The sequence below is a fragment of the Electrona antarctica genome (genome assembly GCF_951216825.1).
Source record: "Electrona antarctica genome assembly, chromosome: 14".
NCBI classification, from domain to species: domain Eukaryota; kingdom Metazoa; phylum Chordata; class Actinopteri; order Myctophiformes; family Myctophidae; genus Electrona; species Electrona antarctica.
Window position 1 is genome coordinate 30,581,139 of NC_136795.1, and position 27,845 is coordinate 30,608,983.

Genomic DNA, 27,845 nt, shown 5'->3' on the forward strand with positions numbered 1-27,845 from the left:
CCCTATTAAAGTATATACATTATTATGGGTTCATAATATTGAATTTTGAGAGGTCATTCTCATCTCCATGCCCTCTGTTCATACTGTATTTATACTGATCCACTCAGTCACACTTTAACTTTCTCAAATCTATTTTCCTCTTTCCCATAAACAAAACAAACAGTCCACCCCCCTCTCTCGCTCTCTCTGCCACGCCCCTCTCTTTCACTAACTTACCTGACAACTTTAGTTCAGTAGTATAGTTTTTTCTCAGAAATGCAGATACTAACCAGGGTGCGATGAAGTGTTCTCCTCAATAACAATAACTAAACGACGCGTGGACAGGACCAGCAGTGAGCAGTCTAGACAAAACAGACACAGAACTCAGGTGAGAGATTCATGCTCCTAAACGAGTTTTAGTTTAATTATTTTTAACCAGTTTGACAGTTCAGTTATAGCCCTGAAAGGTCATAATCATGACGCTCGTGAAGTACGAGCGTCATGTGAACCATGGCTAGTTCAGTTACAAATTGTTTTCGTATTTTTTTGGTGGATAAATGTGGCTTAAACTCCACAATAGAAATAGGAATCTGTCAAATGATTGTACATGCCAAATACGTTTTTTGTTGTTTTAAATGTGTGAGTACTGTAGCTAGGTTAGTTAGGTAGCTAGGCTATTTTGTCAAAATACAAATATTGTAGCCTCAACATTTTGACGATCATGAGCACGTAATAGTGTCATGTAAAGAGATGATTAAAGAGTATTGGTTTAGGCTTAAGAACCTCCAAATAACATTAGCTAGCTAGGCCAGTGGTTCTCACATTTTAAAATGTCAAGGTCTCCACAAGAGTTACAGACTTGTAAGGGTCAATTTAGTAAATCAATCAAACTCTAGAAGTAGGCTGGAATGATTTAGGATTGACGACAGAGTACAGCAACTTGCAATGGCTCTACAAGGATCGTTACACCACTTGACCACTAAGATACCCATGTACCTAAATACTTTCTTAATGTCAACGGAGTCCACAATCACCACACCAAAGGGAGTTCAAACCACGTGATGAACAAGGGTTTAAATTTATTTCGCTCCTATGCCACTAAAATGTGGAAAGCCCTACCAACAGCCATTAAGCAATGTGAATCCCTAGACTCCTTCAAAAACCGCTCTCAAAGAGCAGCTACGGGTGACTGCAATTCGAAGCTGGCCCCTGTGTTTAACTGTACCGGTATATAAGATGATCTCCTTTTTTTCATAGAAGTGTATATTTGTATGTCATTAAATGTTCTGATGAATTGAAAATGGAAGACTCATGTAAACAAGTCCTTGTACCTTTTCTGGTTCTATCCTCAAGTAGCAGTTTTTATATTGACTTGTACTTTATTTTGAAATGTACCCATTCTGCATACTGTGAAATACATGTTTCAATCAATCAATCACATGGTGCACACTGCACAGTCTGCAGATGTGTAATAAACTCTATGAATAAACTGCACGAGTGACTGTGCGTAAGAATGCGATGAGAATGTACCGTTCACCACACACGCCTTCGCTACCAGACCACGTAGGTTTAATCACTTGTGAATTATGTGCAAATATTTTCTTTCTGACATCTGTACTGTGTGCGGCTGCTCTGGCAGAGGACGACTAAATTGCGTTTCACACAGCCGCTGTGAGCAGGGTTTGAACCTGCGCAGGGAAACCCCATTGGATTTCGAATCCAACGCCTTAACCACTCGGCCATCACAGCGTTTTATATCACTTTATATCAGCATCTCGAATTCGATCTCACATCTGCCACATTTACAGAGCAGATGGTAGGCATATTTTTATTCTCTTTTTTTGAGGGCCTCCTATGTCCAGCTTTGAGGGTTTGTGTAAACACAAACATTGAAGACAAAGTGAGGACGGAAATTGTGATTGGCCAGAATGAGATGATGTGTGATGATAAGCCCCTCAATTCACACGGGGGATTTTTCATTTATTTTTGCATAAGTGAAGACATGCAAATGTTTCCTCACAATGAAAAAGACATAGGCCTATGTTTATGTCCGTCAGTGTGATTGATTTATTGATTGATTGAATACTTTTGCTATTAACTGTTTACAAATAGTACAGTGGTGGTACCAGGGCCAAATGAGCCGTGGGGCCGGGGTCCAGGGTCCCTTGGCTCTCAGGGGCCCTTCATTGGCCATTGATTGTGTTAAAATCGTGCTATGGGGGGCCCCAAAACAATATCGGCTCAGGGAACCTTGTGGGGGTTAATCCGATTATACAATGATGCTAAAGGATTAATTACACAAAAAGCCCTAAGGTCTTGTTTCCATTGTGGCCCTGTTCAGTTGCTATCTTGGCTCAAATACACACACCTGTAACTCTTCACATGGTTCCACCATGTGCCATGTGTGTTGTGGTTGTTTTATCACAGAGAAGAGCAGACAAAAACATTTGTGTCATCCTCTGATCCTCATTAACATTCAGTGTTATCACTTAGAGGATCTGAGTCACACACGCACGGTCGCACGCACGCAGATGCCATTCATATTGTTCACTGTTTTGTTCCCATGATCAGAGTCAGACCGCTGTATAAACTTCCACTAGCTCCATTTCATTGCTATATTACACAACAAGATATGAATTTCCTGGAACTAGCGCTTGGTACCATTAGTGTACTAAACATTTCACCAGGAAGCAATGGGAACTGTTAACTGTATTTAACCCTAGAACACTACATCCTTTTTGTCAACACTAAACATACTCGTTTGTGTGTGTATGTGCGCAATAGTAGATCGCTACAACTTTACCAACTTGTTTTGTAAAGTAGCGGCTAGCCTACATACTGTACATAAATAAACCTGGTAGGTTAATAGGACTGGAGTAGCCTTGTACTGTACTCTACACAAACAAACCTACCACTTTTATCTGACTCCAGATCAGAGACATTGTGCAAATGTGTGATAAATATCCTACACTGCAGTGTTTTGTGTGTAACCTTCAGCATTTGATAAATGTGATCGCCTGGCCATATTGCGATAAGCCAATCAACTTAAAGGTATATTCAGTGATTTGACTTAATTCAAATCACTTATTTTTTCTTTTTTTCTGGATAATCCTCCCTACTATAGAGTGTGCTGACCATATAAGAAGTTCCTCCCTGTCCCCAGTGAGCCCCTGGGGTCAAAAAACCCTAGTTTCATTTTTGGTGGCGGGTGGCAAAACCGTCATCCAATCAGGATGAGAGGGGCCTTCCTCCAATCATGATCGAGTGGGGGCGGGCCTTGGTGCACATGCTGTTGGCTTGTTGCACTTCCCCCCACTGTAGAGCGTGCATGTGCACATTTTGTTACCAGGGCGGACTGGGTGGTTTTCCAAATCACCCAAATCACTGAATGCTCCTTTAAGGGCTTCTATCTATCTCTTCATTAGACCACGTCTGTCCACGGGACTTCTTTGCGCTGCGTAATAATGCCTTCTCCTTCCTCCTTGTGTGCCAAATACCAACTGCTACATCCCACAATGGAACATTATTTGGTTCATCCCCTATATTTGATGTGATTGCATTCACACCTAAATCCTCACCAATAATAAGGGTAATAATAATAATAAAACTTTATTTATGTAGCACTTTTTTAAACAAAGTTACAGTGCTTGAACAATCAAACAGCAATAACAACGGAATACATCAATAATGCAACAATAAGTAACAGTAGAAAATGCAAAATAACATACACAGATATAAATCAGGGAGATAAAAAGGCCTTTCTATAAAAATGGGTCTTCAGGAGGGTTTTAAAATGTGTTAGAGACTTAGTTAGCTGTAGTGATCCGCCCTCTGGTGCGCTTGGAAGCAAAGCGAGATCCCTGTTTTTTTGCAATCTAGAATGCTTTGGTTTGATCCACACCAGAATTCGAATGAGACTTTACACCAGCCAAATGAAGCGCACTTTCTGACAATACGCAGCAGGATTCATTTTAATCGCAGTTAAACAGCCTGGTGTGAATGCGACCTACAGTATGTCTGAGTGTTTATCGAGCCTCTCACACCAGACACAACAAAACAAAAAGGTCACAGTCTTGTCCCGGCCCTCTCGACATTTGTGACACTACATGTTGACTGTATTGACCACCATGTCAAACCTGCTGGTGTGCCTTTGAGCAAATGACTTAACTCCTACCTACCATACCAGTAGCTGATTGGTGGGACAAAAACAACCCCAGACTGATTTCAGCTGGGTGGATGCACCGTACTATCTCTATAGGCAACAAAACAACCCCAGACTGATTTCAGCTGGGTGGATGCACCGTACTATCTCTATAGGCAACAAAACAACCCCAGACTGATTTCAGCTGGGTGGATGCACCGTACTATCTCTATAGGCAACAAAACAACCCCAGACTGATTTCAGCTGGGTGGATGCACCGTACTATCTCTATAGGCAACAAAGAGCGGAACAAACAAAACAACACATTTTTGTTTAGCTAACTGCTCTGCAATACATAAATAATTAGTTGTTCAATATCATTACAAGCAAGTCATTATTGCATTATTGAGTCACAGTGCCTAGAGAAGACCATAATCCAGTAATTGAATTAGTTGTGGAAGTACGTTACGTACAAAAATGGGAAGTTAGAATAAATTGTCACTTGAAATAGAAGACAAAAGCTAAGCAGAAGTGGTTGATGCAGCTTATTCGGCTAGCTGAAGAAAGTAGTTCTGCATGACAACATCAGATAACCAAAAATGATAACATGCCATGTTTTACAGGGAACAGGGGTCTAGGCTAGGCCTGAGCACAGACCCTGCAGAATGAATACATTCAGATAGCAGCTTTGAATAGACCCAGTTCTCCTGATACCAAACGGTCTCCACACCCACAGTTCTTGTTAGTGGACAAGAAGGGTGGATTAGGATGCATTTGATTAAGAGACGAGGATGGTGTTCCCTATAGTGTTAGAATTCAACCTTAAATTCAATTATTTTATGCATATTTTCTCCATCTCTGATTCTGAATGTTTAACTTTATTTTCTTGCAGATTAATCTGACTGTAGATGTGCAGACGACCCTGTTATGGTCATGTCATAATTAGTCAAACATTAAAAAAGGCTCACTTGCCAGTCAGTTTCAAGTTAATCCTACAGTAGATGAATTTAACTTGGACATTGCGCTCACATTCTGTGTGTTTCATGTCTATGCATCTATTCTGTGATTGATTTGCTTTGATGTGGTTCAGGTGTGTTGTGTGGCCACACCTCCTCTATACCTGTCTACACCAGAGCACACACACACACACACACACACCTACCAACCAGCTACCACACATACGCCATTATATTATCATCCATCTTTGCTGACAGAACACAGATGACAAAGAGCTCTATCCTAAGTGCTGCTCAGCTCAGACTGTCATTAACGGCTGTGGCTGCTGGTGACATACAGTAGAATAGATTGGACAGAGCAGAGAAAGCTACAGGGGTGTCATTCCATGTTAGCTGCTTTGAGAAGACAGAAGAATTGGACTCTTGGGACTCACAATCATTCAGTTTATATCTACTCCTCCTGAGAAAGTGAGAATGGTGTCATGGATTTAGTTTTGTCCACAGTCAAATCCTCAGTGTTATGGTGAATGTGAGATTGTACAAATGCAACCAAATGGACACTTCCATCCATATCTTAACCCTGAGGAGTTTATTGTGTATGTTGGATCGTTTTAAGAGTTGTTAATCGCTGATACAAGTGCTGAGAGTAGAATTAAACAAAAGGAAAAAATAAATGTTCTAGTAAAAGCAAATCCATCTTGTGATATTGTCTCTACAGTTGCTGATCTGAACTCTCAGGTGCATTGAGGCCCAGATTCTCTTAAGGTAAGTTAATTAATGTTAAGTTAAGGTTCTATATTTCATAGTAATCTATAGACAATAGTGTTTGTTCAATAACAGGGGTCTCCCCATCTCTCCAGCTGTTTAGTAAACAGAAAATACATTCTCAGGTGGGATGCCAATTATTAGATTCCATTTTATAGTCTGTCAATTTTACTTTATCCTGTAAGAGATATCTCTGATTGGATAAATTTGGCATCCTGACCTGGACAGTGTTTACTAAAGAACTACAGACACTGCTGGGAGACCCCTGTTACTGAACAAACACTAGTCTATACCAATGATTACTATCAGAATATAAAACTATTTTAATCACACGCAGTACCCTTTTAAGCACAAGTTTATCACTCATTTTCACATTTTAATCAGGTTTGGAGATTTTAATTCATGTTTGTGTAGGCCTACACATTAGGTGTGTGTGACCTAAATATTTGCTCCTTTCGGAACCCTACGTTAAAGTTTCTGACATTTTGATGACTTTATGTAGGGTTCCTTATCACCGGATTCAAGCGACATGGGATGCAATCTGATTTCCCCTGACTTACCCCTGTGCTGCGGTGTGGGTGTCACGCTGACATATTCCAAAAGAAGCATATGCACGCTATAGGATACAACGAACCCTCTCACCCCCCCCCCCCCCCCCCCCCCCGAACGGCACAGAAGCCGTTAAGTATTTTTAATGTTTGTACGACCGTTTGGCAGCTCTGAAATTCTCTCTTCGGTCCCTCCTTGTTGACATCTCGGTTGGTTAGCTGCGCCTACGAGGCGCGTAGGGAGGCGCAGCTAGCCAACCGATATGCTGGAGGCGGTACAATGGGATGTCAACAAGAGAGAATTTCAGAGCTGCCAAAACGGCAACAAACATTAAAAATACTTAACGGCTTCTGAGCCGTTCGCGGGGGGGGGTCAGAAGGTTCGTTGTCTCCTATAGCGTTCATATGCTTCTTTTTGAATATGTCAGCGTGACACCCACACCGCAGCACAGAGGCAAAACAGGGAAAGTCAGATTGCATCCCATGTCGCTTGAAGCCGGTGAGACCGGACCCTACGCGGTAGGTCCAAAGGAGCTCAACCCGGGGGGTCCGGAGACGGGCTACCTAAATATGTGTGTGTGACCTAATTATTGTTTTGTTAATCTGTTTGAACATCGCTTTCACATGTTTATAGAGCCTTAAGCATTGCAGTATCAGTGCCAAATTCAACATCTAGTGTTTGCATCTCCCATGTATTACTGTAGGCCAATTCAGGGCTGGACTGGCCACAGGTCGTACCGGGCATATTCCCGGTGGGCCGCGACCGTAGGGGGACGCCATGCTTAAAAACAATTTAAAAGAAACAGGCAGGCAGGTCAATAGGCGGCAGGCCACCAGGAAAGGTCCGGGCGTGCTGCCATTCTGCCAGTGCCATCATGATAATTTCACTGTACCTGTATCAGTGAGTGACAAATAAACCCTCTACAAAGGGTTGTGTAGTTGTCTGTTGGTTTGTATCATTTATGTTGTTCTGTAAAAGTGGTGGTATAGGGCTTGTTTGTTTGTGTGTGCCTCGACGGAGTGGGCGGTAGAGTTTCTGCTATCTGCGCGCTGGTTGTGGTGGGCTGGTCTGGGCCAAATTCACGCGAAAATGACCGGGCCGAATTTTTGTCCCAGTCCAGCCCTGGGCCAATTATCGATCCTCATATACTGGACGACCATGTGTTGCTGAGTTTTGAGGTAATTTGACGCCAAGGTGTCGCATGAGGGAACGTTATGTCATAGACTGGTTTAATTTGAAGACAAGACGTCACAAGACACTAGGGACCGTAATAGAATTCGTTTAGCACCGCAGTGCTCAGTGCATCGCTTGACATGAAGCAACCTGGCAGGTGCATTGTAAGTGTCTCCTCTGACTGCATTGTTTCTAGCCCTAGATCAACAGTTGACATGTCTGAATGATGATGCAGGGGACAAATACGTCAAGGCTGACACACCTTGGTTCTTTTGTCAGCTTGAGTAGCCTGCTTGGTTTTGACAGTACTGTAAGTGGCACTTTTGTGTATTCAGTCTGCATGGGTCAGGCTAAGCTATGGTGTTTTAAGTGGAATGTGGCCAGACCTGGGAATTGTTCACTTTTTTTTTTTTTTTTTTAGTGCAAGACGGGGAGGATCACAGGCCACAGTGAATGATACGTCCCCTGAACCAGGTGGAAAAAGGTGGAAAAAGAATAAAAGCTCACGAGGCACTTGCATCGTGATGTTTGTGTGAGCTTGTACATGGCCTATTTTTGCTATTTGTGATTATTTGTTTCTTTTTCCTCTCCTTTCCAATTGGCCCACCTGGCAGCAGCCTCCACTTGGAGAACATCTGCCCTAAACTTTCTGTTGAGCATCAGTTATTTTCAGGGACTTTCCTGTGGGTAATAATGTGTTTTTAGATATTTTAGTACTTCAAAGTGCCTATGATGTCATGGACACTGAGCTCACTTCCTTCCTGGACTACAATTCCCATAATGCTTTGGTGCACTAGCTGCTCCCCCTTGTGGATAGGGGCATAGATATAAAAAAATAGATGCCTCATTGGCTGCTGCAGTTCGTGGGAGCGATGTGTGTTGACGGGAGGGCGGAATAATTTACACTGGTACGAAGAGTGGACGGCACACTACGTCACGCTGCCACTCAAGTGACTACTGGCCAATCACAGCGCATCTTTTCCGGGACTTATCACTTAACATGCGCTCTGTGACGCACACTCATGCTTCCCCGGGATTTCGCAAGGAATCTCGGGATTTTTTTGCCCTCCTTTGAGCACATACGCTCTAGAGCCGAAAGAGGCATCTACCTTTATATGTCTATGGATAGGGGGAGGGTTTACTGAGACAACATGTAGTCCAAGGTTAATTAAATAAGGTTAGGAAGCGAAGACTGTGGACTCCATGTTGCTCCCTGGAAGGAAAGAAACATGCGCAATTGAGACCAAGGAAGCTGAACACGGAAGTGTTGGCTGCATATAGCCAAAGATGGTTTATGTATGAAGATGGGCCAACTTCATTGGAGCCACTAGAGGCGAAATGGTACACAAAGCCTACAAATGGTCTCCTAAATATAGTAGGCGTGGTTTGCTTCTCCCCGACCTCCACCCTCCCCCCTGACAACAACACTGTTTCCACACTCAGTCTAGTAGGTGGCGGTAATGCACCATTTAGGTTTGCCGACCGCCATGAAACCCAATAGAAGAAGAAGACAACAACAACAAGGTGTACTTTTGAAATAGTCGTTTTAGTTTCTCGAAGTCCTCCAACCATATAAATTCATGATTTGGATCTATCTCATTAAAAAGTCTCTCCCTAATAGAGCTGTAGAATGGACAATAACAATTTCCTTTAGATCACACAGACTACATAATCTATCCTCCTCAACCGTGCCTACATATCTGCCTGTCTCAATATGCAGACCAAGTATGCCAGCTCTAATTTGGGCACATAAGGATAATTTCTAATCGTTTTAAATATGTCCATTCATTTCACATTATAATATTCACATATCATCTTAAATATGGGGTCAGAGCCCCCTATGTGTTGTCCGTGAAATTGCAGATGGACAGAGAGAGGCTTCCGGACTCATCTCAAATCTCGCGAGAGTTTGTTGCTGGGATAAAGAAATGTCATTAACAAAGTAGATTTTCTCCTGATTTGTCTCGCTAAAAGAAGCCATTTTACTATGAATATCTTGTAAATATTGTGTGCCTTGTGATGATTTGGTCCAGTATTTAGTTCAGTGACCATGGAGTTAAGGAATGGTTCAGAACCTGTGTTCACGTTCACTCTCCCATTGGAAATGAATAGACTCCAACATTCTTCCTGTCTCCTAATAATGTTACCGCCCACTTCACGCAGATACAGGAAATAAGCAAAGTTGGCCTCTCTTGCTAATTCTCCTCTTGGATATAGCCCAGTGTGCATGTTTCTTTCCTTCCAGGGAGCAACATGGAGTCCACCGTACGGTCTTCGCTTCCTGTCCTCTTTTAATAGTCCTTGATGTAGTCCAGGAAGTACAGTAAGTGAGCCCAGTCCATGACATGGACACTCTGAAATACTAAAATATCTAAAAACACTGTACATAACCCCAGGAAAGTGTTTCTTGTCTTCCAAACATCATTAAAATAAGATCTGGTTGCAAAAGGGGTGAAGTGTCCCTTTAAGCGACAACAACGTACAATAACCTCAGGTATTATACTGTCAAAAATTCAAATAGGTTCATTCATTTGTTAGTTTTTTTTAACTACTCTCCAAATAACTGGTTGCTTCTTTTTATTCGGTCAGTGGTGCATTTTGATGGTGGTTTATTTCCCATGCTTTGGCTCTGGGTCTTTCATCATCATAATGTTGTTGTTCTGTAGGAGTCTCTCCTCCCAGTCCACCATGATGGCAGAGGCAGCAGCAGGCCCGGCCCCTGAAATGTTCTCGGAGCAAGAGCTCACCTGCTCCATCTGTCTGGACCTCTTCAGCGACCCTGTCTCTACTCCCTGTGGACATAACTTCTGCCAGGTACTGTACTGTATGGCTGGACACTACCGTGTTCACCCTCTGTTATTTCTTTAATAGTGCAAGGAATGCATGGAAGTGCTAGATTTATCCTATGGTTACCAATACCTAAGCCTGATTTAGGTTTAGTTACGCACCAGTGTCGTGCACCGAAAATAGCCAATCCACAAGCTCACAACACATCGTGCCACACCCGTTGTGAGCTTGTAGATCTGCCATTTTCGGTGTGCGAGCACCAGCGCCCAACTACAGCCTTATGATGTGATTTATGATTCTTTTTTCCTGGACTGGTTTTGTTGCAGGCCTGTATTGGAGGATACTGGGCGTCCAGTACCGTGTGCACCTGCCCGCTCTGCAAGAGACAGTTTGATGAGCGACCGCTCCTCAGCATCAACCGCGTCTTCGCTCTCATCGCCGACAAATACAAGCTGTCCCGGTACGGAACGGCCTCTAACGGAGAACTACCCATAGAGGCCGGGATGGGTTTTCCCATGACAGCAGGCGGTCAGACAATGACCGGGGCCAACTCGAACCCCTTTCGAACGGCCGAGTCATACGAGGACTTTGTGTGGTGCGACGTGTGCACAGGGATCAAACAGCGTGCTGTCAGCTCCTGTCTCACGTGCACGGCCTCGTACTGCGACGCACATGTCCAGCCTCACCGCAACACAGCTTTCTACGCCAGCCACCAGCTGCTGGACCCCCAGGAGGCCCTGAGGGGTCGCACCTGTTGTGCACATCGCCGCCTGCTGGAGGTAAAGGGAACAGCAGCTCGACCTTTAATCACTGATTAATACTTGGTTGCCCACTGAAAATGGCTGCATCTACACATGGCGCACACACAATGTGTTGCGATGCGTTGGGAGCTTGTAGATCGGCTATTTCCAATCGAAGTATAAATCACTCTTAACAAGGCAATTCAATTCACCCATTTTCAAAAAGTATTCCTTGAGTGCAAAACGGCACTGGAATTTATTTTCTGCAACATTTCAATCCATTAGGAAAGTAAAGTCCTGAGGAAACTATCTTTATTGGCAGAGCCAGCCAGCCAGATATGACAATCATCTGAAAATAAAAACTGTCTCGGATTAACTGATATATGTATTATATAACTGTTGTATAAAAGCAATAACACAGAGGGCTGTGATCTGAATCAATGCTACAGTGTAACATCTTGAATTATGACATTGTTTACTTTAAATATATTGTTTGACTGCAACGGTTTCACTGATGCTGCTTTCTTGGCCATGCCTCGAGTTAAAAATTGATACATTTTAATGCCACTTCAATGTTTGACAACCTGATGATGTGCTCATTGACCAGGTGTACTGTAAGACATGCCAGCGCTGTATCTGTGCCATCTGTGTCCTGGAGGAACACCGTACACACAAAACTGTCTCTGTCCAGACTGAGAGACTCAGCAAACAGGTAAGAAGAAATGGATTGATGAACGGAGATGGTAGAGGCCAGCTAGTAGTGTACCAGTGGTTCTGAAATAAACCTTTTCATGTCAAAGACCCCAAAAGTTTGCTGTATTCGGCCACGGACATTATTCCCCTTTTCCCCACTATTTTTTTTTGAATAGCCAAAATGGGGTTAAAGTGGTCTAAGTTATTTTAATGCTATAATAACTAATTTCGCTGGGGACCCCCTGGAACCCCCTCACGTACCCCCACTTTGAGAATCATTGCGGACGGTACAGTCAGGTAATGCACTGACAACACAGGGGAAGGGAATGATGATGACTTAAGCCCAATTTATACATTATAATTTATGTTATTTTTGAAGAATGGTGAATTGAAAATGTATTAGTATCTGATGTGTTTATTTCTGTCTGTCCATCCTTTTCTCCTTCCAGAAACTGGTAGCAAAGACGGAGATGGAGATGATGAATCGGATTGAGGGGAAGAACCTCCGTCTCATGGAGCTGACGGAGAGGCTAAATCGTATCAGAGTAAGAATACGTTTCATTAATAAAATGAGCCTCATACAAGCATGTTACCTTATACTGCAATTCACCTACTGTAGGATTATTAAGATAAGATCTCTCAGAGCTTGTTCAAACAAGTGCCATTTTTGGAGTGTAGTAACTTTATGGCAGGCATTTTAGCTCAAGACCCAAAAGATACAGTTCGGTGTCTCCCCGGGAGCCAAACTTACAAAAATACATATTTAATAGCCCTATTTAATACTTGAATATAGCCAATCTACAAGCTCAAAGCACGTAGGAAACATAAAAAGAAACCTTGCAACCCACAAAGAATTGGGAAACACTGCTTTACTGTGTGACGCACATCACACGTGTGCACGACTGAAGTAGTTGCATCACATTCTACGAAGGCGAAGGGGCGGAGCTTCCAGTTGGCTGTGTGTGTGAGGTGCGTCATGTGGACTTCAACTTTGTTGAATTTTGGCGTGTTTGAAGCCTTGCACCATGTGTTGTCAGCCTATGTAAATCAGTCTAGTACGGATCTAAACGATGAATCTCTGCCAATTGAAGCCAACACAGGAGTGTGTGTGTCTGTGAGGGTGATGGGCTGTAAGCAGCAGGGGTCATTCTACCCAGTACAACCTTGTACTCGTGGCCACTGAACAGCTCCACTGGAGCAGTTGCGGTTCAGTGCCTTGCTCAAGGGAACACAGTGGTGTTGAGGGGTGGGGTAACGTGGTGGCCGTTCACTTACCCATCCAGATTATTTTTTTCTGCCGGAACTAGGAACTTTTCGGTTACAAACTCGCTCCTCTAACCATTAGGCCAGTGGTTCCCAAACAGTGGGGTAGGGACCCATTTTGTGGTGGTTCGAGGGTCCATTTTTATGCAAATGCAACGTGTTGTGGTGTTGCAGAGCTACGCAGACGGAGAGCAGAGCGAGGTGGAACACATCCTGGACAAAATGTCTCGCTCCCTGGAGAGGATCCGTGCCGAGCTGGTGGGCGGCATCCAGGACAAGCGGACCATCGTGGAGACCAAGGGGGAGGGGCTTGTGAGGCGTCTGGAGGCGGAGCTGAGCCTGCTGAGGGAGAGGCGGGCCAAGCTGGAGGTGCACGCCACCAGCCAGGATCACATAGGATTTCTGCGGGTAGGGAATGGAATGGATTGCACCCTGAAGACTCTTTATTTCCTGCCTTCCTTTATACTTTACCGTCTAGGGCTGTCACGATTGTGATGTTTCACTTGACAATTCATTATCATACAAATGAATGCGATTAACTTAATTGTGTGGCTTTTATACCTTGTAAACAAAAGTTGCACGGGGGCAGAAACGTAACTATTAATGCTTTTCTGTAAATGTATTGTCTGATGAATTGATTATACTGAACACTTATGATATTGTTGTTCTATATTATTTTGTATAAAACTTTGACACGTTGGAAAACTAGACGTACCGGTAGATAATGTACTTGGCTGGCGCTGTATCTTTTATTGTGTAGACGACCCATTTGTTTACAAACATCTTGATTTGGTCTATTATTCTATACTCATTACTAGCCCCCATTCTCCCCTTAATTCCGCTGAACTCCTCTCCTCTTTTCCCCTCCATTCCACCTGTCCTCTCCTCTCCAGGGCTTTGAGGAGGCCGGTGCCCCTCTGGGAGTGGTCTCAGACCTCCAGGAGGAGGTGGACGACGAGTCAGAGCTGTCCCTGCACTTCAACCTGGGGGAGGTGAAGAGCGCCCTGGTGGAGGTGAAGGAGAAGATGGATGACATCAGGATGGGAGAGATTCGACACAGGGGCTCCCGGGGCTCTAGTGAGTACAATAGTTGGGGCTAAACCTCCGTCATGTATTTGTGATTGTGTTGACCCACTGACCGGCCTGAGCTAAGTCAGGGTAGTGCATGTTGGGCACACATCTACCGGTAGTTATGTGTTCAGCTTCCAGTGTGGCCCATGATTTGTGGTCATGTGCATAGGATTACAGAGAGTCACATAGAGGTTACCTGTTTTACAAGTGAGACCTAGGCTGTAACTGTTGTATGTTTTACACAGACAGGGATGGGGGAGAAATTAGGAATTACATTGTTGGATTGTTGTTGGATTTCTGTAAAGGGGTTTTGAAAGGAAATGTGAAACTTTTCCTTAGTCATATGATGACAATAATGTGTTGTTGTGCTCCAGCCTCGTCGGGTGAGGGGCCGGGCACGCTGAACGAGAGCATGCTCAGTGTGAGAGAGAGCATGCTCAGTGTGAGAGGAAGCAGTGTCAACCTGAAGAAGAGCCACTGGTCTCTGAGAGGTCAGTTGCAGCACCTGCATACAGAACTGAAGTATTGTTCAAAATGATGTGACCGAGATGTTTTACCAGGCTAGTACAAATGGAACCAAATGGACAAGAATCTGTAATGTAACCGTGGATTTTCTCTTGCATCATCCTTAACATAGTGGAGATTTAAGAAAATATAATTCTTCATTTAAAAAATATATAATAGGCCTATACAGTAATTGTCTCCATTTTAAGTGGCACACGTTAGTGTGACTGACAAAATGTACTTGAAAGTACAAAATCTTAACTGTTTGTCTCCTTCTTTCCGTCTGTCCAGATCTAAAGAAGATTAAAACAGGTTCAGGTAAGTGTCTTATTTTTATATTAAATTGCTGAAACATAAATCCCAATACTTGGCTCTGTGGTCTTCCAAATACCAGCTCAGCTCTCTCCATTCTTCTTTCCAGGCCTAAAGAAGATACGTCCTTATCTTGGTGGGTAATGTCTTCATTCATTCATAATATTGATACAACTTCCTGCACTAATTTGTGTGACTGTTGGGGCCGTTGTGATCGTGAAACTTTATTAATTGTAATACAAATTGTTGTGATTAACGATTTGATTGTTTTTGGCATTGAACATTGGAACATATAAATAAAATGTTGGATCCGGTTTCTCTGGATCCCGACCCTAGTTGTGACAGGCCTAGTGACAATGATTCCTGTGTGCAGAGGACGTGATGTTGAACCCGGTGACGGCCTACCCGTTCCTCATCCTGTCGGAGGACCGGAAGCAGGTGAAGAGAGGAGAGAAGCTCCAGTTCTACAGGAACAGCCAGCAGCGCTACGACGTCTGGTCCTGTGTCATCGCCAAGGAGGGCTACATTTCTGGACGTCACTACTGGGAGGTGAGAGGTCATGGGTGATGATGGGGTAAAGGTCGGGGTTTGGGGACTGAAAATGCAAGGCTTCAATCAAACAAGGCAGTGGGAAATAAAATTAACTGGAAATGGGTATGCCACCTTCTGAAAACCTTGGGACTAGACCTAGGACTAGATAAGGATGTTTAACTTAGGAAGTTGGTCCAACCCACGCTTCGCCACTAGGGGTGAAATGGTACACGCATGGTCTTCAGTGGGCGCCGTCTGACCGCAGATATCTTGCGAACATCCTACTGTATGTTTTACTGGTGCTCTAGATCTATGTTTTACTGGTGCTCTAGATCTTGCGAGAGTGTGTTGCTGCCTGGGACAGAGAAAGGTAGATGACAAAGTAGATTTCTCTGTCTGGAAAAAAAGCAATTTTAATGTGTTGTGTGGCTTGTGGGTCCAAGTATGGGTATAATATTGTGTTCACTGACTATAGAGGGTATGCGTGTGACATCATCATCATACCCGGAAGTTATGCGGGAGTGGCAAAAAACTACTTTCTGGCCTTGACCGCCCATACATTCAAACAGAAAGGTCCTATCTGATTGCATTAAATGACATTAAACTCACTTTGCCAAGTCACTTTGCCACTCGATTTCCCACTCACCGTATGCATGCGCATACCCTCTATGCGGCTAAAGAATAGGTTAGAGGTCTCTGTTTATGTTCACTCTCCCATGGAATTAACATGTCTACCCCACCCCCCCCCCCCCCCCCCCCCCCCCACTACATTCCATCGTCTCTTTCTCTCCCAGGTGAATGTAGGGGAGAATAAGGACTGGAAGCTGGGTGTGGTGCAGGAGTCTGCTCAGAGGAAAGGCCTGTTCGACATGAGTCCCGAGAACGGCTACTACGCCATCTGGTGGAGTGGCAATCACATGCGTGCCCTCACCGCCCCACCACTTACCAAGGTCAGCTTGTGGATTTTAACTGCTACTTCATTGCCGTGATACGTACTGTGATTTATTATGCGTCTTTATGAGGGTTTAAACATTTCATTGTGTGTGTGTAATAGCATGACAAATATTATACAAATAGTGTTTCAAAAGGACATTTTGACAAATTATGCTGTGCTCTTATTTTTGGAGGCCTCGAGTTAAGCTGCGTTTATACCTGGAAAAAAAATAATATATATATTCGCCTCGGTTCGTCCCGTCAGGTCGCGCCGCGCCCGTTCGCGCAACTATCGTCTTTGCATTGACTGTATATAATCGTGCCGCTCTAACCATCCACGTCTGAACGCAGCTTTAGAATTGGGTGTTGAGGAAAACTGACATCTGTCCACCCTTCTCTTCCTGCCTTCGTCTCTGTCCAGGTGAAGGCTCCGCCCAAGCTGCGGCACGTGGGCGTGTTCATGGACGTGGAGGAGGGCCAGGTGTCTTTCTACAACGCCAAGACGGGCAGTGAGATCTACACCTTCAAGGGGGCAGAGTTCAGGGGGAAGATGTTCCCTCTGTTAGGCACCGGAGACAAGGAGGCGCCCCTGGTTCTCTTGACGACACATTACACCAGCCTGCCCGAGTAACTCTGATCCTCATTTACTACGCATTACACCGGTCTACACGAACGAGTAACTGGTCTACCAACGAATTGTGTCAAAAGGATACCTGGCTAATATGCCTTAATACATTATAATTGCCCTCTATAACTAACATTAAAAACACCTTAAATATATTTGTTTTAGAAATGGTTAATCTTTTGGGAGAGTGGGACAACGCATGTCGCAAGTTGATGTCCTTGTGTGGTCCAACCCTATGGGATGTATGGACTGCATGTGCTGATAAAAACATATTGTTTTGATGCTCATATTGGCCTTGGGAATTATTACGTTTTTTTTTTTAGTTAAGGCTAAGTATGATGTGTTTATTGCTGGACAACATGGAATGGACAAATGTTATCATCAACTTGCGACAGGCGTTGTCCCACTTGAGTAAAAGATTAACTAATTCTAAAATGGAAAATATTGTAGGTGTTTTTAATTTTAGTTGGAGGGCAATTATAATGTATTAAGGCTTATTAGCCAGGGATGCTTTTAACTAATGTTTTTTAAATGAGCTATGCTTTATGAATGTAAACGAAGCCTGCAGTTTTATGGAGGGAGGAGAAATATAAGGGGGGAGTGAAGGGTGGGATGGAGTCACAGAGGCTAGGCGGTGTTTTTTTTTTAACCATCTTTAGCTGCTGGAGTGAATCAAGGACGGGGGGGGGGGGGGGGGGGGGGGGGGGGTGGGTGTTTTAACACGTACACCTGTAATAAACACACACACTAATGAATGTCTTGAACTGAATTACACAGATGTGATCAAACATTTTTGTCTGTAATCTGGATGTACATTCCTCAAGATTTTATTTGTTTATGATCTAATCTATATTAATAAATTAAGGAAATCCCAAATGTATTGTTACTGCGTGATCACTGTTTGTTGATTTCATCTTTATTAGCTATACTACTACCAATTTAGAATACAATACTGTAGAGTAGAGCAATACTGACTCGGTAGAGTCGACTACTAGTCAGTGGTTCGTACTGAATGTCATTCCAAGTGAGCGACATTCACTAGTATGTACCCAGCAGTAATGGACAACTCCTATGCATGGTTGCTCACAACGCTATGTGAATGTGAGCTTACAGATTGCCTACACTGGCACACTTATTTTTATATAATATTTAGAGTACAGTTGAGATAGATGGGAGAGAGAGAGTGTGACATGCAGCAAAGGTCGTCGGGATCGGAAATCGAACACATGACTCGCTGTCAGGAGCCTGGTGGTATGTGCAGCAAGGCCATTGGCACAATAATTCATTGCACTTTCTAAATTATTGTAAATTCACAACTCTTGTGCTTTATTATATGGAAATTATATCTAGCAAAATTCTCAATGCATCTTTGGAGAATATTTAATGTAAATTACTATTCAATAATTTGTCAACCAGTGACTTAATTCTTTAACACTTGTGTTTTGTTTAAGGGCTATCATACTGACGGTACAGTATAATTTCGGTAATTGTGTTCCCTTATGGATTTTCATTTGTCTTGAGTAAAAAGAGTGAATTGAACCAAATGGGGTATACAAGGTTTGTAAGAGTTCCTGAGGGTCGACCTTATTCTGAGCTCTTCTACAGCTACTACACTACCCGTTCAAAGATGTCATTGATACAGTACCAGTACCCTCTATTCTATTACAATTTATAGTTCTATAGCTGGAATATTAATACTAGACTTTTAAAAGTGTTCACCATTGGGTTAATGGATTAATTCCTTCTTATCAAGAAACCAAAGACCATTCAATTATCCATATTCTTAAAACATGGATTCCCAACAGGCCTACAACTCTTTATGACCGTGATGTAAAGGCAGAAGAATGTGCTGAAGCCACTCTTATTTCAGCTTTAGTTTAAACTATTTTGGCATATAGAAAATAGAAATCTGTTTAATATGCTGGTGGTAAATGTGACTTAACAAACTGAAGTTTTTGTGTCATATCATAATGTGGCTCCCTCTAGTGGCTCAAACCCTTCCCTAGCATTTTTCTGGAGCCAAGTACATTCTGCATAGGATGATGTCATACTGTAGATGGAGGAGTCACCTCAACTCTTGATACACAACTCGTTAGAATGGGTCATTTCAATCACCCAGGACATCATTACCGGTCCATCGCTGTGGCACACATTTGACTCATAACATCATGCTGGTTCTCTCAGGCCTCATTCACACATACCAAACACCAATCAAGCAATGTTTGGTCGTTTTTTTGGGCCACCACAATGCTTTTCCAATGGGAGTCACATGGTTTGATTGCTGGTGGTGTTCTGCCCCTCCCCCTCATCAAACAAATGTTTGGTCAAACCATGTGACTCCCATTGGAAAAGCATTGTGGTGGCCCAAAAAAAACCAAACATTTGCTTGATTGGTGTTTGGTACGTGTGAATGAGGCCTCACCCAAATAATTGCCCCATTCTTTTACCAGATGGTTAATTGCACTCTGTGACCCAGAAAGATTAGACCCTGATGATTGAACTCTGTAACGAACAGTTGTCACTAGGTTCCAGTATTATATCCGAGAACCTCTGTACCAAGACAAGTAATTTACATTTTAAGTTTGGAAACATGTTAAGAGCTGTGGTGGTCTTCAAGCTCAACACATCACGGTCCAGTCATCTGGCTGGCATACACGGGATGTGGACATCAAAATGGTTATAATCATTCAAGTTCATATTTTATTTAACATATTTCAATGTTTGCAGTCAATGTGAACGGCTGGGTTTTCTTTCATCCTTTTTTAATATACACAATAGAATTCTAACATTTAAAGCCCCCCCCCCCCCCCCATCCAACACCCTGTTGCCCCCACCCCCTCTGAAAATCTAAAGCCCTCCCCTTAACAAAAACACACCCTCCCCATCCCATCCCAACCAGCCCTGACCGACTTACTGATCCTGCACGTCTAGATGGTCTGTCCGTCTCCACTGATTAGTCAAGTCCTTACACTGTTTGTCTATGGCGTATATGTCGTGTTGTGTGTGTGTGTACCTGTCATTATTCACATAAGTACATGAGGTGGCGAGTCCATGACTCACAATATGACTGTATGTGTGTGTATGGTCAGTAATGCTCATACGTCTCCCATTCAGGAGTGCTAGCTGAATGTGACTTACAGTACAAACACTCAGCGAGTCTTAAGGAGAATGGGAGTGAGAGGCGTCTGTCTGTCTTCTTTTGTCTGTCTGTCTGTCTGTCTGTCTGCCAGCCAGTAGGTGGATCAGTTGGCATGTCTCTTTGCACAAACGAAAATGAAAAAACTAACGAAAACAAGAAAACAAACAAAAAAATAAAATAAACTTGTGAGGGCTTCATCTCAATCATTATCATCATCATCGTAGTGGCATTTACCAGCTTGATTCGCCCGAGTAACATTCACTGACCCCCCCCCCCCCCTCCCCCGCCTGCTTCCTCAGGTTCCTCCTCCTCCTTCGCTGCCTCTTCTTCATTTCCATGCATCCTTCCATCTCCTCTCCACCACTCCTTCCTTATCATTGTCCTCCACTGCGATCCATCGTGTCACTCAGGTGTGTGTGTGTGTGTGTGTGTGTGTGTGTGTGTGTGTGTGTGTGTGTGTGTGTGTGTGTGTGTGTGTAGGTAAGCTGGCGGACCCAGTGATGTGCAAAATGTAGAATGCATCTTGGAAGTAGAAGTAGTAATAGAATAGAAGAAGAAGAAGAGGGGGGAGGAGTTCTCTTTCTTTTAAAACAGAAAAAAGCGTCTTCTGGCGTGCTGATTCTGCTGCTTGCTGGCTGCTGCCGCCGAGCAAGACAGCGCAGTAGAAGGTTGTTTGTTTGTTTGTTGGTTGGTGGGGGCGGGGCAGAGCGGGTGATGGTAAATATGGAGGGTGGGGAGGGAAGATGGAGGCGAGGCGACTGGGGATGCGGGGAAGGGGGAAGGGTGTGCAGACACTATTTGAGACACCGCTCAAAGTAGGTGGCGCCCACGTAACCCCCTCGCAGAGAACGCTGTACGTTCTGCTCGAACAGCCGCCGGTTTGTCTGCAGGACCTCGGCCGCCTCCTTGTTCAACGGATCCTCTGGGTTAGGCTCCTACGGGGGATGGAGGAGGAGAGAACGTTTATTCCACTGTGCCATCAATAACATGGAATGAAATGTCCAACGTGTCCATACTCACTAGAAATAGATACTGTAGACCATAAATGATGGAGTTTACTGTCAACACAGGCTTCCAGTCCTCTCTGGGAAGAGCATTAAAAAAAGATTATTCCCCATTGGTGTATGCATAACTTATTTTAAACACTCCTACCCTCAATCATGTTTGAAGCTGTTTTTGAAAGCTGCTCTAGCGACACAATGGCGTTTTAAGACACTGAAATTGTGTACAACGTACCTTAAGATATTTAGGCAAACGTTTCCTTCCAGGTCGATGTTGGGATGATACACCATGGTCTCACACTTTACCTTGGGGGGATCATGGGGGTAACCCTGTCCTACCTGACACACACACACACACACACACACACACACACACACACACACACACACACACACACACACACACACACACACACACACACACACACACACACACACACACACACACACACACACACACACACACACACACACACACACACACACACACACACACACACACACACACACACACACACACACACCTTTGAACTGTTAATTAAGTCCTAAGTAAGAACTATCTGTCTGTTCATCCATCCACCCACCACTTTGGTCCCATCTCAAAAAGCTACAGGCTGAAATGACATGTAAATTAAAATTGCTGTGCAACATCCAGCTCCCCTGAGGATGAACGCTACTGATTTTGGTGACACCTTGACCTCTCCTCTAGCACCACGATTTCCACTTAAAATACAATGGACAAATTACCATGAAACTTGTTGTGCACATGCAGTTCCTAAGCCCTAACCATTTCATTGTCAATGTGCATCTTATATCCCCCCCGCCATCTTCCCATAAACTTCTATTTTTGGCCCCATTGGTGAAAGTGCAGGGCTCTAAGGATGGCAATGCCATCGTTGGTTGGGTTGGGTTGGTTCAAACCCATTTGGTCCAGTTGGGTGTAAGCAGCAGCACTGCTTCTAGGGGCTGCTGGTGTGGCTTTTAGACTCTTATTCTTGTTACCACCAGGCTGATCAGATTGATATACAAGTGGTGACAAACAGAGATGGAGTGAGTAAGAGACAAAGAGACATAGAAACATTGAGATTGCTTGAGAAAAACAGACAGAGAGAAACAAAAGCATCATGTCTTGATCCTACCAGACCAGGATAACTCACCTTAAAGCTGAAGACGAATTTACCACCCTTGTAAAAACCCTGGCAAGACAGAGATGAGAGGAAATAAGTTAATAAATCCACAGTCCACAAGGCTAGAGTTATACTATGTTTTAATTAGATAAAGTCCCATGACTGGCCAGTAAATCATCTGGGTGAGTGGCTAAGAATGATCAAATTAAATAAAAGCTTTATCTCCCTGGCTCTTATTTGTTCGCCCTGCACTTCTCCCATCATCTGAAGAATGAACTTTCAACCTGGCATCCCTATTTTGGACATGTCAGAACCTTTTTTCAAGATTTTCGAAAATAGCGAAAATAGCAAATAACACAATGTGACAGGTTGTGACTTGTGAGCTTGTAGATTGGCTATTTTATCAACTCGTCGATGAAGTACCGGTAGAGCTTAAGTGGTTAACTTGTCCCCTTTATCTGCATCCTAAGGTCACAGGAATATTTGGTCAACCCATGCTGTGACTGACATTCACAAATCTCACTACAGATTGCTTCTAATGTCGGCAGTTTATACTCATTCCAACTAGTCACTGTAGATACGAGTTGTAGTATTCTAGCAGATGGCAGGATTGTTCAAAATCTCTCGATAGTTGTGTGTCTGTGTACTAAAAGATTTAGCTGAGAAACTTTCTACAGAAAGATCAGTATTTATGAAAAGGAAACTTGACTTGAGACGGCGCATATTTCTCCACATATTCAGCAGTTGAGAATGGGATGGTTTTGTGAATTGACGAGGAAAGAATTACAAGTGTGATTTTCTTTTATCTATTCTTATTATTATTCTCAGTACAATAGTGAATTTATTGGGGTCCAATAAAAGAGATATTCAGGTTGATGTTTACAAGAAAGAATCAGGTCAGGTGTACATGGTTTTTCATAAATCCTGTCTCGTGCGGAGAAAGGCAGACATCTATTTAGAGGGGATTCTTTATTTATTTTTTGTGTCTTTTCTCCAATTTAGTCATTTTACCAATTCCCCATGTGAACAGCGTGGTCCCTGCCAACCCCCAGCGTTTGCCTAGGGGTGGTGTAGAAAGCCACATGCCTCCTCTGACACACATGGAGCCACCAGCTGCTGCTTTCAACCTGACAGCGAGGAGATTCACCGGGACAGCATGACACAGGAGGTTTCACGCTACCTCCCCTAGATCCCCTCCCTGCTGAACAGGCCTCCCAGTCCCAACCAACCAAATGGAGTCACTAGAGTAGGGCTGGGCAACATATCGATATTATGTCAATATCATGACATGAGACTATACAGTATATGACGTTGCATGAGTGTTGTCTTTCTCTGGTTTTAATCACTTAGGCCTTATTCTATACTTCCAGAAATGTTCAAAAATAATATATTTTTACTATTTTTGTAAATCTTTAAAAGAACATTGATATTATTATGGTGGTCACAATACAATATTGTCACAATAACGATGGAGGTATTTTGTCAAAATGATCGAGATGTGCAGTAATCTCCTTGTCTCCTTGTGCAGTATTAACTACATACAATCCCCTGTGCGCTTCTCACCCGCAAACATGATCCATGTTGGTTGGTGGGATGTTTGTATAGTACCAAATTTCATTAATATGGCCTCTGCTACATGCTGGAATACTTGAATGCTGTATCATTCTTGCACTGGCTGGCTCTCTGAACAAGTAGCAGGGCAGTGCACTCAATCACATAACATGTCAAGTTTAAGAAAAGTGCACTACAGACCTCGTCTGGTGAGATGATGAGTCTGAAGTTGAGCAGGTCATCGTCATCAGGGAAGTTGATCTCACATGTCTTTGGCAGGTTCAGCTCATTGATGTCTGAGAGAGAGAAAGAAAAAAAAAAGACATGAGCATGAACCCAAAGAAAGTGAAAAGGAGAATGAAAGCATGCAAGGGAGCGACAGTTATACAGAGAGCATGCAAACAAATGAATGAGGAGGTAGACCGGGACAGAAAATTCAATATTGAGATACTGCACTTAAAAAGCACAAAGCAATTATTTTTGACGAGCAACACACGTACAAATTAGGCTGCTTTACTCAGAAGTCCGATTCAACTAATATATAGAAATTGGAAGTGACTTTTTATTTTTTAAGAGAAACAAAAAGGTTCCCACTTCCCAGTTCGATCCGGGGCTCATGAGATGCCCGGGAGTTTGTGTCAAAGTGTCCTCAACTGAACTGAACCCCTAACTGCTCCCGATGAGCAGGTTGGTTGGTGCCTTGCATGCTTTCCTCCGCCATTGGTGTACAAATGTGTAGCATAGCACCAAGGGTCCTCAAGGAGGTCCCCGGCTAAATGATAATGATAATCAGGAAACAAAAAAACCTGTAACACTCAGGATTTTACAGTGTAGATTAGAGACCCAGAGATAAAAATGGGGGTCTGTGGCCTAATGCATTAAAAACTGAGGGTCCTTGAAATTCAAAAGGTTGCGAATCACTGGCACATCACACTCCTGGCCAGTGCCCTGCCATCTTTATCTGTGCTGAATGGACCAGATGCCGGCTACTGGATTGGAGCCATTCTAGGCTTTCAGTCCATCCCATTGATAAATTCCCAACTGGCATTGAGCTGGCAGAAGCTGGTCTGAGGTGTGCCTTGGCGCTTTTCAAAAAACAGTAACAGACTCCCTCTCATGTGAAATTAAATGAACATCCATCAGAGAATGGCTTCAAGACTGCATGGAGGGATTAATAACGGTGTGTGAAATGAAATAGAAAAGGGGTTGATGATGGATTTTAGAACACAACAGACAACACACCAACAACAAGATTGAGGGTGGAGGGCTGGGACGATGATGAAGATAGTGGGCTTAAAGGGATAGTTCAACCTAATATAAAAATGATGTCATTTATCTACTGCAGAGGTTCTTAAACTTTTCCACGCCATGCCAAGAACCCACAAATAGCCGTAGCCTGTCTGTGGCCCCTCTATTGAAAAATTGATTTTCAAAATAAAAAACATTAGACAATCTACAAGCTCACAATATGTTGCATTGCGACAGATTGTGAGCTTGTGGATCTGCTACCCCCCTCCCTTTGAAAACCTGTGATCTACTGGAAAGATTTATAATGTTATTATTTATTTATTACTTACTTAACACATTTGCCAACAGTTGTGGACTATCCTGCCCATGAGCTGTTAAGCATCATTTTTATTATCGAGGAAGCTGCTATGATGTTCTGCAAACTCTGTGTTGTGGACAGAGGAACTAACTACTTACATAATTTTCCATTCTGGGAGAGGTAAAAGACACCTTTTTTCTCTGCTGGCCCTACAGGGATCACTTGGTGAGGGGGACATGATGTATGGGTAGGAGAGGAGGGTAAGCCTATTATAGTAATTATACTGTAGTCTTTTGGGCGTAGGGAATAGGGTTGGGCAATTAACTAATAATATATTGATTGGAAACTGATATTTATAACCATAACAGACTTAATCTTGTTCTTGGAGGTTAATCGATTAATCTAGAAGCAGGTTTTCTTTTCTTTTTTATAATCGTTTATTAATCGTAACCGAGGCAAAGGTTTGAAATAATTGTGATATTTTAAATTGAAGTCATATCGCCCAGCTCTAGTTAGGGGTTAGTTTACTCTCCTGGGTATAGTCATCATTAGCTCTGTTGTGTGATCTACTCTTCCCACATGTCAGTTCCATATGCAGGTGGAACAATGAACAGAGCGTACACCACTCCACAAAGGACCTGATGTCAGAGGCCTTTTGCCTGCTCGTGAATACAAGAACGCTTGCCCCAAATTACGCTCACGCCGGGTCAAACCTGCCGACCTCGGAACGGTCGCCACCAGGTATTCCTAAGCGTAACCTCAGTAAAACTATGCCTAAACTATTACTAAGCTTAACCTCAGTAAAACTATGCCTAACCCTAAACATATTCCTAACCTTAACCTCAGTAAAACAAATACAAGAACCGCTGGGGGCGAGTGTTCAGCGAAAGAAAATGGGGGCGAGTGTTTTGGGGCGAGTGTTCCGGAACCGCTACCCTGCTAATCCAGCTGACGACCTACCATTTCTATGATTACTTATAATAATGAATATGGGTTCGGCGTCTTGCTAAAAGACACTAAGAAAAACAGGTTGATTATAGGACAGTGACTCTATCCACTGGGCCACATTGTTCTCTGTCACTCCTCATCTTTGTCAATTCCTAGAATTAGACACACTATGTTCTAGAACCATATTGTGTAAAAGTACAAGTCATGGTGCAATTTTTCCAACAACGGTGGTTTTGATGCCATGGTGATTCATCAGTCCTTCATGTGAAAGCTGATGACAACTTACTACTTACAGATCATTATGTAGGTCTTTTTAGGGGTCCAGGGTCCACTAACTTCAACTAATCTTTGGGACAACAATACTAGCGTTTAATACATTCACGGTGGTTTATAAATCTTTACACAAAGTGACACTTGGCATGATAATAACTACAGAAAAATTGGGTCTGCGTCCAATTAACTTGTTATAAATTGGCCCTTGTACAAACTGCAGACAAAATATGAATCTCGTGGTTTGAATGAATATGACGATTGTAACTATATTTCACGTTTGTTGAGAAGAGATGTGACGTGCGTTCAGGCGGCTGTCAGTCATCCAGCTTGTTGTGAGTGATTTTTATCTTTATATTATCTAACCATTAACTTACAGTCCTTCCTCTGAACATATGACATGACATGTTGATGTGATGGCTCTGTCAAATGTTGGCTACAGCAGCTAGCTTGGATAACAGAAGCCAGATTTTGGGTTGATTTTTATTTATTTTTAAATACACATAACGACCAATTCAGATTACAAACAGTGCAGTTTGTTTGTGTTGTGGTCATTGCTGTGTGTGCAGTGGGCAGGTTAGAAACGCTCTGCTTTGGGTTTAATCGCTCCTGGCGAAGTTGGCTGCGACGTTTGTTTTCAAATAATATTAGCCCCAACCGGCCAGCTATATAGCTAATGTTAGCCGGGGTACGTAGCATTCGAAGCTAAACCTGGAAGCTAGCATGTGTAGCATGTAATGGCTATGCTCGGTCACTTCTTGCCTCGGTAGTATTGTGTTTATTACCAGCCCAGAGGTCCGCACAGAGCAGATGTTGCGGGGACAGAAGGCTCGTGTCTGGGGTACATCTAACCCCCCACCAAGCCTGCCTACCTTTCTGTATTCGTAGCTGGGCCGCGCTTGCTTTTTTACCCCCGGCTCCTGTTCTGTTTCCTCCAGCAGATTCCTCGTCTTTCTTCTGCTGCTTCAGAGAAAAGAGCTTAATCATCTTCAGTTATTTTTTGGGGATTAATTTTAATTCCTATAATGTGTTTTGCGTGTATCCCTTTTCTATGTACGTAAGGCCGAGGTTTTTTAGTTTGTTTTGTTTTCCCCCAGTTCTTGAGATATTGTTGGGAGGGCTAAATTAACTCTACAGCACCGGGGATGTTGTTGGCGGAGCCGGTGCGTCTCTCTCTCAACTAATTGCACTGTTACTATCGGAAGGCTGACTGGCTGTGGCTGCTGCTGAGCTAGCCTAGC

The 27,845-nt window shown here is 43.3% G+C and overlaps 2 protein-coding genes across 9 annotated transcripts; one reads left to right on the plus strand and one right to left on the minus strand.

Moving 5' to 3' along the window:
* Positions 1-349: 349 nt before the first annotated feature.
* Positions 350-17,592, plus strand: btr30 (bloodthirsty-related gene family, member 30). 8 transcript variants are annotated; one of them, XM_079521450.1, is made up of 16 exons: positions 5,250-5,544; positions 5,795-5,841; positions 7,760-7,873; positions 7,985-8,095; positions 10,230-10,377; positions 10,677-11,129; positions 11,698-11,802; positions 12,233-12,328; positions 13,221-13,454; positions 13,940-14,123; positions 14,492-14,608; positions 14,913-14,939; positions 15,043-15,069; positions 15,307-15,482; positions 16,259-16,414; positions 16,819-17,592. In XM_079521450.1, the coding sequence occupies exons 4-16, from the start codon at positions 8,088-8,090 to the stop codon at positions 17,026-17,028; spliced, it is 1,941 nt and encodes a 646-aa protein (XP_079377576.1). In that variant the 5' UTR covers positions 5,250-5,544; positions 5,795-5,841; positions 7,760-7,873; positions 7,985-8,087; the 3' UTR covers positions 17,029-17,592. The 8 variants fall into 8 exon arrangements, with proteins under 8 accessions (XP_079377582.1, XP_079377576.1, XP_079377581.1 ...); XM_079521455.1 differs by having other exon boundaries at positions 7,985-8,037; XM_079521452.1 differs by having other exon boundaries at positions 5,251-5,544; positions 7,985-8,047.
* A 2,636-nt stretch (positions 17,593-20,228) lies between these two features.
* ube2m (ubiquitin conjugating enzyme E2 M) lies at positions 20,229-27,845 on the minus strand. The gene is made up of 6 exons (XM_079521076.1): positions 27,477-27,845; positions 24,042-24,136; positions 22,320-22,358; positions 21,398-21,501; positions 21,182-21,245; positions 20,229-21,096 (listed from the first exon to the last, which is right to left on the minus strand). Exons 1-6 carry the CDS (start codon positions 27,589-27,591, stop codon positions 20,956-20,958), a joined length of 558 nt encoding a protein of 185 aa, XP_079377202.1. The 5' UTR covers positions 27,592-27,845; the 3' UTR covers positions 20,229-20,955.